Here is a 10,804-nt window from a genome sequence, read left to right as displayed (position 1 = left end):
ATCATACAATCAGATTCTTACCAATTTTAAGAATGATCCAGCTTTGGAATTCACATATTAACCAAGATTTTTTTCCCCCAGAGTCAGTGAACATTTTTTGCTGCTGTTGACCTTTTCAGGCAATGTGAAGTCGAAGGCTTTCATGGCTGGCATCCATAGTATTTTGTGGGTTTTTGGGGCTATGTGGCCATGTTCTATCTAGAACAGTTTATTCCTGACGTTTTGCCTGCGTCTGTGGCTGGCATCTTCAGAGAAATGAAAATATATACTCCTCTGAAGATGCCAGCCATGGATGCTGGTGAAACGTCAGGAACAAACTCTTCTAGAACATGGCCACATTTCGTAGGCAAGTTGAACTATTCGACTGTGTTAGCACAGTTTACCTGGTAATAAGTCCCATGTTCATTAACAGCTCTTTTAATAATATGACAGGAGTAACTACACCTTCAGGATTCAGTAATCTTCTATGGTTACACATATTAAAAGCAAACTGTTAATTATATGCATCAACAGATACAAATAAGCATGAAATGCCATCATCTATTCTTTTTTTTTTAATGTCTCAATATTGATGGATAGGAAGTCTGTATGAATGGTAAAATGAGGAGAATTGGGAGAACTGGAGACTGAATGCATAGACAGAATATAAGGCTGAAATGGTAGTGTAAGGAAAACAGAAGATGTAGGATTAGTGAAGGAAGCAAGAGTAAGTGCTGAGTAAGTATGAGGGTGTATAGAGAAGGTATGAGGGAGGGTAAGGTTTTGAAGGAAGGAGGTGGAAGACAGACAGAAAGAGTTTAGAAATAAAGAAGGTGAAGTTTAACTAGAAGGCTTTAAGAGAAGGAAAATACATGTTTAAAGTTGGTAAGGGAAGGGAATGGTGTGATGTTGGTAGAAGGTGAAAGGTTGGAGGAAGGAATGGATAGAAGAGATTAAGTAAAGGATTGGTATGTATTTTTAATGCAAGATGTTTTGAGAGATTTGATTGCTTGGTTTTATTGTTATTGATTTTGACATGTATGTCTTCTTAGATATTAACATGTACACAAAGCTTATTGATCTGGGTTTGTATGTGTTCATTTATGTTGTGTGTTTTATGCTGTATGTCTTTTTAACCAATAAGCATTTGTTAAAGAAAGGTGTCTCTCTCTCTCTCATCATGGGGAACTGTAACTTGTTGACACCAGTCTTATTATTTGTTTATTGATGGCATTTATACCCTCAGAGCGGCTTACAATGATTATTCTTTTTAATTAGAGGGTCCTCCGCAATCCCTCCAAAATATTACTTTTGCTACAAACAGAGGAAATGATGTCTTTCTCTTCATCTGTGGCTTCGGCGGGTTATAGACCGCCACTAAAGTACGCACAGAGCGCCTACTAGGGTTAGGGAGGTGTGGTGCTTCCGCACCTCCCTAACCCTAATACGCGCTCTGCGCATAAAAAATGAAGGCGGCCGTTCCAGACAGCCACCATCATGAGGATGTCACGACCGCGCTGTCTCTACACGGGGCGGCGCGGATGTGACGTCCTCGCTCCGCGCCAGGGCACCCTTTGCGCGAACCAGGAAGGAGCTCCGTTTCGGAGCTCCTTCCTGGTTTGAGGCGACGTTTTGCTTCGCTGGGCGCAGCCTTCAGACGGCTGCACCCAGTGAAGCAAGGTGTCCTTGGGGCTTGAAAACCCAAGGACACCCCTTTTCAGGCTGCGGGGAAGCGACGTTTTGCCGCTTCCCTGCAGCCTGAAAAGCGGCGGATCGGGGCCTCATCGGCTGCCGTTCTGGCCGCTGAGGCTCCGATACACCGGGGAAAGGGGCGGGTACAGACCGCCCCAAATAGGCAGTCTGTAACCCACCTTCCTTTCCAATTTTATCTTCAGTTATATATTTGCACTTGCTGCTGTATTAACAATACTGAAGCTGCATCCACACTGGAGAAGTAACCCGGTTTGGCACCTCTTTAACCGCCCTGGCTCATAGCTATGGAATTCTGGGAGTTGAAGTTTGTTGTGGGCCCAAACTCCACCTCCCAGAATTCCATAGCCATGATGCACCAGAAAAAGAGTTAAAGCGGTGCCAAACCGGGTTATTTCTCCAGTGTGGATGCAGCCTGAAGTCTAACCCGCACAGCAGAATTAACGCAGCTTGACGCCACTTTAACTGCCCTGTTTCAATGCTGGGGAATCCTGGGACTTGTAGTTTGCTGTGGCTCCCTGACAGACAAGGCTAATTGTCTCGTAAAACTACAACTCCCAGAGTTCCCTTGCACTGAGCCAGCCTCTCTCTCTCTCTCTCTGCCATTACCGGGCTTTCCGAGGACGGGGCCGCGCCACTCTTTCCCGGCCCTGCAGTGCTGGAGGGAGACGAGGCCGGCGGCGAAGAGGAGAAAGAGCCGCGGCCAGGCAGCGCCCGCCTTCCCCCTGAGCCCCTGAGGGAAGCCCTGCTCCCAATGGCCCTCGCTACTGCGGCCGCCATGACAGGTAGGGCATCTCACGCATGCGCAATGGAAAGGAAGCAGGCCAGCCATCATTGGCGAAATCATGACAGACAGCCGCGGCTGTTGATTTTGCTTTACGGCACCGTCGCTGCTACTGAAGCTGCCATTATCGTCTGGGGCAACTCACGCATGCGCAATGAAAAGGGGTGCCAGCGCCGGCAAACGAAATATAACAGCCAGGGTTGGGTTTTTTCATTTTGCCTTGCGGCAGTGTCGTAATTACCGCCGCCACGCCATATTCATCCGCGGCGACTCACGCGCAATGAAAGGGGAGTGGGAGCCGGCCAAAAAAACCTCATAACCGATACGGATGGCTGTTGGTTGTGCTTTACGGCACCGTCGTTGCTGCCTCCATGTTAATCTGGCACGGCACCTCACGCATGCACAATGAAAGCGGGGGCGAGGCAGTGAGGTAGTCAGCTGAAGCAGCTGTTGATTTTGCTTTACGGCACTGTCGTTGCTCCTGCCGCTGCCATGATAGTTCACGCATGCGCAATGAAAAGGGAGTGGGAGCCGGCGAAAGAAAAATCATTACCGACATTGGCATCTTGATTTTTCTTTACGGCACCGTCGTTGCTCCTGCTGCCATGATTTTCTGTGGCGATTCACGCAACTGCCAAGAAGGGGGGTTGAGTCAGTGGGCGAGCCGGCGTAAGCAAAATCATAACCGACATGGACGAATGCTGATTTTGCTTTACGGCACTGTCGTTGCCACCTACGCCATGCTCATGCATGCCAACTCGCGCATGCGCAATGAAGAGCCGGCTCGGGGAAGGCTCTTGACGTTGCTTTACGGCAGGGTCGCGCTAGGGGGGCGGGGGAGAAAGCCGCCGGCTTTGAAAGGCTGGTTCTATTTGAGGAGAGAGGGAGCGCGCCCGCGCGCATGCGTGTTGGGAGTCAGGCGGGCTTCCCTCAGAGCCCTAGGATGGGCGCAGCTGCTGCGGCGGAATAGCTGCCGAGAGAGAGAGAGAGGAAAGACTAGGAAAGGTAAGGGGAAAGAGAGGAAGTAATAATAGAGCTTTATTTATATGCTTGGCTCAAGGCTATGGAATTCTGGGAGTTGGAGTTTGTTGTGAGCCCGGAGCGGAGCAGAGCTCCACAACAAACTCCAGCTCCCAGAATTCCATAGCAAAGAGTCAAAGCGGTGCCCCAGAGCTTTCACACATCTGCCCTTCCCAGGATTCCCTAGCACTGGCCCAGGGTCCCAGAGCTGATTCCTGTGTGTGTGTTTGGACCCTTCTCTCCTCCTCCTCCTCTCCTTTCTGCCTTGGGCTCCTGTCCTAAGAAGAAGCCCCTCGGAACCGTATGGCCAGCCATTGTGAAGTCACTGGCCGCAGGGAGGGAGGGAGGGAGGCGTCTGGCTGGCTGCGCCTGGCTCCTCCCGGGGGAAGCGGCCCGAGCTCGGGGCTGATTCCCGGCTTCCTCCTCCTCCGCTCCTTCCTTCCCTCCTTCCTTGCTGCAGGGATGTAGGGCGGCGAGAGAGAGCGAGGAAGGCCGCGGGATCCAGCTCTGTGCGCAGGGACTCGCTTCCCCCGAAGGGCTCCTCTTCCCTGGGTGAGCCTCAGGGCCCAGGAGGGAGGAGAGGGAGCCAGGCTTCACTGGCCGGGATGGGAGCAAGGCTGTGCGGACCTTGGAGGTTTCTGGAAAGGGTACTATCCAGCCATTGCCTTCCCCATGGCCTTGTGTGGCTGTGAGAGATGGGCAGTTAAGGAGCAGGATAGCAGGGAAATGGACTCGTTCAAAGGGTGCTCAGCATCCCATGGACAGCCAAAAAGACCAACAAATGGGTCCTAAAGCAAATCAAACTAGAAATCTCCCTAGAAGCCAAGATGACAAAATTCAGATGGTCGTACTTTGAATCATGGAAATGGAAGAGACCCCAAGGGCCACCCAGCCCAACCCAATCCTGCCCTGCAGGAACTCTCAATCAGAGCATCCCCATTGACAGATGGCCACCCAGCCTCTGTTTAAAGACCTCTAAGGAAGGAGACTCCACTGCACTCAGAGGAAGGAGTGTGTTCCTCTCTCCAACAGCCCTTACTCTCAGGAAGGTCCTCCTGAGGTTGGGGTGGAATCTTTTCCTGGAGCTTGCATCCATTGTTCCTTATTCTAGTCTCTGTAACAGCAGAAAATAAAGTGGCACTTTGACTTTGGAGACATCATGAGAAGGCATTAATCACTGGAAAAAAAGAGTAATGCTAGGAAAGGTAGAGGGAAGTAGAAAGAGAGGAAGGCCGCATGCAAGATGGAGGGACTCTCTTAAAGAAATCATGAGTATGAGTTTGCAGGAGCTGAGCAGAGCGATGGAGGATAGAGGGTCTTGGAGATCTCTCATAACAGGGTTGCTGTGGGTCGAGATCGAGGGCACTTAACAACAACAAACAGAGGCTGGATGGCCGTCTGTCTGGGGCAATTTGATTACAGTGGGTTCTTGTTATCTGCTGGGATTTGGTTCCAGGATCCCCCATGGATGACAAAATCTGTGGATGTTCAAGTCCCATTAAGTATAAAGGCATAGCAAAATGGTGTCCCTTATATAAACTGGCAAAACCAAGGTTTGCTATTTGGAATTTATTACTTTTTAAAAAGTTTTCCAACTGCTTCAGTCCATGGATAAAAAGAAAATCCATGGATCAGGAGGACCAACTGAGTGGTGTATTTACTCCGGGTGATCAGATGTCCTCAAAAAGAAGGTGGACAAGCTGGAGACATCCAGAGGAGGGTGACCAAAATGGGTCTTCTAGAAACCACAAAGCCCTATAAGGAGAGGGTTAGGGAGAAGGGTCTTCTGAAAACCATGCTGTATGCGGAGAGGCTTAGGGAGCTGGGTATCTTCAGCCTGGAGAACTGATGGTTCAGAGGTGACATAACAGCCCTGTTTAAGTATTTGAAAGGGGTCATATTGAGGATGGTGCAATCTTGTTTTCTGCTGCTCCAGAGACTCAGACAAAGGGAGCAAAGTATTCAAGCTATAGGAAAAGAAATTCCACCTAAACATTAGGAAGAACCTCCTGACAGCAAGAGCTGTTTGATAGTGAGACACACTCCCTCGGAGAGTGGTGGAGTCTCCTTCTTTGGAGGTCTTTAAACAGAGACTGGGTGGCCATCTGTCAGGAGTGCTTTGGTTGTGATTTCCTGCATGGCAGAATGGGGTTGGACTGGATGGCCCTTGTGGTCTCTTCTAACTATGATTTTATGATTCTATGACAAGCTGGAGCATGTCCAGAGGAGGGCGACCAAAATGGTGAAAGATCTGGAAACCATGCCCTATGAAGAGAGACTTAGGGAGCTGGGGATGTTTAGCCTGGAGAAAAGAAGGTTAAGAGGTGATATGATAGCCCTGTTTAAGTATTTGAAGGGATGTCATATTGAGGAGAGAGCAAGCTTGTTTTCTGCTGCTCCAGAGAACAGGACCTGGAACAATGGATGCAAGCTGCAAGAAAAGAGATTCCACCTGAACATTAGGAGGAACTTCCTGACAGTAAGGGCTGTTCGACAGTGGAACAAACTCCCTCGGTGTGTAGTGGAGTCTCCTTCCTTAGAGGTCTTTAAACAGAGGCTGGATGGCCAGCTCTTGGGAGTGTTTTGATTCTGTCTTCCTGCATGGCAGAATAGGGTTACATTGGATGGCCCTTGTGGTCTCTTCCATCTCTGATTCTATGATTGTATGACCTGGGAAAGGGCGAGCTGGGATTGACCAGAAATGAGTATTGTCACACTGTTTGGTTTGAAGGGCTTGTTGTTGTGTTGTTGTGTGCCTTGTGTTTCCAATTTACAGCGGCCTTGGGCAAATCAGGTCAAAACACACTGCAGAAATAATCCAGTTTGAGACTGCTTTAAACTGCCTGGCTCAGTGCGAGGAATCCTGGAATTGTAGTTTATTGTGGCACCAGAGTTCTGACAGAGAAGGCGAAAGGTCCACAAAACTACAGTTCTCAGAATTCCCTAGCAGTGAGCCAAGGCAGTTAAAGCGGTCTCAACTGGATTAATCTGCAGTGTGTTTTGGACCTCACACTCTCTCACCTCAGAGGGTGGCAATAGTGTTGGGTTGCAGGTCTAGAGACCAGGGTTTGATTTCCCACCGCCATGAAAGCCATGAGTGACCTTGGTCAGTCCCACTCTCCAGCCTAAGGAGAGGGCAATGGCAAACCACCTCTGAACAAATCTTGCCAAGTCAGGAAGTACCTGAAGGCACACAACAAGAACAGCAACAACAAGGCAATCATCTCACGGGGTTTTCTGAGAAACAAGCAACGATCCAGCTTTCTCTATCAATAAAAGCTGCTCCGCAGTAATAAATGCTGCTTTTAAATGGGTTTCTACTCTTGGATCGAATCTAGAATCAAGCTAAGTTAATCATGCTTAAGTCCCGGCGAAGACATTTTATTTTAGCAAGCCTTTAATGGTTAAGAGGGAAGGTTCTCATTTGCATGTATTTTTATTTGTTTTTAACTTTTCCTTGAGTTTTAAACGATTTTATAGTATTTTGATGTGGAACATAGAATGGAAGAGACCCCAAGGGCCATCCAGTCCAACCTCCTTTCCATGCAGGAAATCACAATCTTCTTGCTAGCCCAAATGTTAAAATTGTTTTTAAAAACTTTTTTTGTAAATGTTATTAATTTGTTCTAGAAGCGGCCTTGAGTCCCGTCCTGGGAGAAAGGTGGCACATAAATAAATAAATACTGAAAATAACTTACTTAACTGTCTTGAGTTAGTTATCAAAAACATGAAAAACAGACATCTACCAAAACACCACACACACACACACACAATGGAGGTAAAGTAAATCTTAACTTTTTGCGTTGTGTGTGCCTTCAAGTCCTTTTCGACTTATGGTGATACTAAGGCAAGTGTAAAGTGGGGTTTTCTGTTGGCAAGTTTCATCTGGAGGGTTTGCACATTGCCATCCTCTGAGGCTGAGTGTGTGTGACTTCATGGCCAAGTGGCTCCAGAGTCATAGTCTAGCACTAGTCCAACCACACACCAGGCTTGCTCTGGTTGCTGCTGTTAATAGGTGATGAGTCTGCAAAGACTGCTTCTTTGCCGGAAGCAATGGAAGAGAGGAGATGAAGGCAGAGTCTGACAGTACTGGTTATATGTCATGTATGGCATGGCACACAAGCCCTCTGAAGAAACCGGCCAAGAAACCCGTGATAGATTTTCCTACCATAAGTGGGAAATGACCTGAAGGTACACAACAACAACAACAATCCCCATGTTACTATGAATAGGGCAAGAGAATTGGGATGAGAACTGCCTAATGCTGTTCCATGCCCAGCTGTTTGTTCCCTTGGCACCAGAGAGTAGTGGTTTGGGAAGCAGATGGCAATATCATCTTTAATTTTCTTCTCCAATGCATTGGCCACTTTGTTCTGCCTCACTTGTGATTCCTAAAGACAGGAAAGGGAAAACATTTTCTGTGATGCACTTCAATTAAGACTGTTGCCTAACCAGGGAGGAAAACCACTTCACACCTTTAAAATTAGGCTTATTGTTCAAAATGTAAGAACTTTTAATAGTACTTTCAAGAAAATACTATCCCACAAAGATCAGAAAAGCCATATCTTTATAAAAACTGTTACTAAAGCCAACTATGTGGTTGTGGACTGGTATTTCCAAGATGATGCTAAACAAAAAGAAGTAATTATTTAAGGGCAAACTGCATTAATGGGATGCAACAGGGTTTTCTTGGCTGTTCCAAGCTAGTTGTGGAACCCCCCCCCTTGTGAGACCCAACTGGGGCTGACATTGCCTTTCCTACTGCATGGTTGTTCACTCAGGCATTTCAGACTTAGAACATGATTTGTTGTTGTTGTGTTGTTGCTGTGTTTTACTATCAGATGCAATGTTTCGGTTTGTGATAATAAATTGTTGTTGAAGTGATTTATTTATTGTATCTCTACCCCGAGATCTGCTGAACAGGATGGATTGCAGACATTTAAATTAAAAGAAGCAGAAACCAGGCTTTAGAAATTGCCTAGCAATCAAACATTAGTAAATTTATTTGTGTCTTTATTTACAGCTCTGTTGAAACTGGATGAAGAAAAGAATGGATATGGGTAACCAACATCCTTCCATCAAAAGGCTGCAAGAATACAGAAAGAAGTGAAAGACTTAGAATCACAAGTAACAACTTTTAGTGGTCTGGCCAGTGACCGAGCTTAAAGAATCTAGAGAGGGCTTTGACTAAACAACTTTGAATAGATTCTGTGGATGCGGAAGGCAGGGGTTATGTTCAACAAGCCAGAAAGAGGGCTGCCCAGAAAACGAGAGACTGCTTAAAGAACTGGAACAGAATGCAAACCACCCTCAAAGACGGGAGATAGCCTCTATATTTAATGAAGCACAGACATTAGTGGAACAGAAATCACAGCTTTTTACAAAGGAGGCAACTGTGTGACTGAGGAATTGAAGAGGTTATTCAGGAATCATTTTTAGACTCACACAAGTGAAAACTGAGGGAAAATCTCTTTAAGGAAAGCCAGGTACCGCACTTTGACAAAGTATGTGCTGTTCAGGAGATCATAGACATTGTACAAAACAGCAGCCCTCCCTGCCATGGTCCAGTGATGCACATCCCTCTGCGCCAAGATTAATCGTCATGGTTGATGTAACAAAGCAAAAGGCACCCTTATTGCTGTATTAATGGGAGTAAATAACAACGAGACCTGTAGACATTTGTCCTGTGTGCTGACAGGCATGATTGCTGATCTGGATGCCTTGTATGTGGTCGGCCAGAAATAGAAACTATCGAAAGAGAGTGTAGAAGAGATTAACAGATTGCAGAAATACTTGGATCTGGACGAAGAAGCCGATACCACTTAGTGCTATGACTTGGCCCAAAACAGATGCATTATAAAAATGAAGAAATCCGTCAGAAGAAAAAAATTAATGCTTCCCTTTTAAAGGTGAGAAAGCTTCAGATGTACCTGGAGGTCAAAGGCTGAGCTACAGGGATTAATGTGCTCAGTTGGATGAAGTGAGTCCTGGCAAAAATCCATGCATCCGAGAAGCAGAAGGCGAGCAGTGATAGAAGTTCAAACCCTTATAACGTTTATTGACTTAAAGGAGGCACTTGTCAAACGACAAGCTTTTGTGGAACAAACAGAAGCCGAGCCCCATCACACAGAGCCATTTTGGCATATTCTTGGAAACGTGTCCGAATCAGCAAGAGGTGTTGTCATTTGATGGGAACAGAACTGATAAGAATACATGAGACTGGAGGAAATGCTTACGAAACAACTTCTAGCACTGGATGCTATAGACCCTCAAGGAGACGAGCGCTCAAAAGTAGCCAGGAAACAGGCAGTGAAGCTTGCACAGAATATTCTGTACTACTTAGACATGAAAACAGATGAATGGGAGTACAAAAAGAGATGTCTTGTGCTAGATATTGCTTTCTCCCTTGCAGTCTGTGCCAGCCAGTCTCCCACAAATGCAAGACCAAAAGTTGTTCATTTACTAATCTCTTTGAGGTTGAGTAAATGTTGGAATGGGATGTGCAGCAGCTTCTTTATTCCGCTGCAGCTGGCAGTGATAGCAGTCCACATGGAAATTATGTTAGACATTTTGTCACAGACCCCCCCCCCCAAATTTTAGATCACATGATTTTGTGATGAAGATTGCCCAAGCCCAACATTTGGCCAGAACACCCTGTGCAGATAAGATACTGGTGTAGGACATTAAGAGAATGCAATCTCCAAAGGTGTTTCCTCAAATCAGGCAGAGTAAAACAAATGAAGAGAAGATCTGGACAATGTCATTAGCCATAAACCAGTTTACATGTTGGTGTTGTCTGATACAGCACAGTTTGCAATCCAAAGGATTAAATGTAAATTACTCATGGCTTTGTGTGTGTTGTTGGTTAGTTTTGCTGATCTTTCACCTAAGGTTTGACTTCATTAATACAACTTGTAGTCATTTGAGCCTATTATTAGGATGGTGCGTAATAACAGTGTAGAAATCTGTTGCAGGCCATTTACTCTGAAGCAGTTTGCTAATTCCATAGGGTTGCTTCTGAGTCAGCTGTCTGCAGGGACAGTGATTCGGATTGGTCATTCCAAATGTAATTTCCCTTAAAAACTGAGATAAACACAGAACAAAGGAATTCTAAACTTTAAAAGCATAAGATAGGTTGAAACATAATACTATGGATCCCCCCATTGGCCCTTTCATAGTGATAAGCAATGTTGTCAAATTTGTATGTCCAAAATAATTTGCTTCTTGATAGACATTGGATCGCATGTCATTATTTCTTGGCATTTTTCTGAATCCAGTGAAAAATTGTTGCTTGCTTGTTAATGGAAAATC

General features: G+C 46.0%; 1 protein-coding gene and 1 pseudogene across 1 annotated transcript in view; one reads left to right on the top strand and one right to left on the bottom strand.

Annotated features, from left to right (window-relative positions):
- LOC121934963 (cytochrome c oxidase assembly factor 8) overlaps nt 1-2,725 on the bottom strand; it is a 723,331-nt gene extending 720,606 nt beyond the window's left edge. The window contains exon 1 of the mRNA XM_042475938.1: nt 2,299-2,725. Coding sequence (XP_042331872.1) covers nt 2,299-2,469 — 171 coding nt within the window. The 5' untranslated portion in view covers nt 2,470-2,725. The remainder of the gene's footprint in view (nt 1-2,298) is intronic.
- A 5,818-nt stretch (nt 2,726-8,543) lies between these two features.
- On the top strand, nt 8,544-10,093 carry LOC121927138 (annotated as a pseudogene).
- The last annotated feature ends 711 nt before the right edge of the window (nt 10,094-10,804 follow it).

This window comes from Sceloporus undulatus, chromosome 1 (genome assembly GCF_019175285.1).
Source record: "Sceloporus undulatus isolate JIND9_A2432 ecotype Alabama chromosome 1, SceUnd_v1.1, whole genome shotgun sequence".
NCBI lineage: Eukaryota > Metazoa > Chordata > Lepidosauria > Squamata > Phrynosomatidae > Sceloporus > Sceloporus undulatus.
Note: the sequence above shows the minus strand (reverse complement) of the source record. Positions and strands in the feature narration are given on the sequence as shown.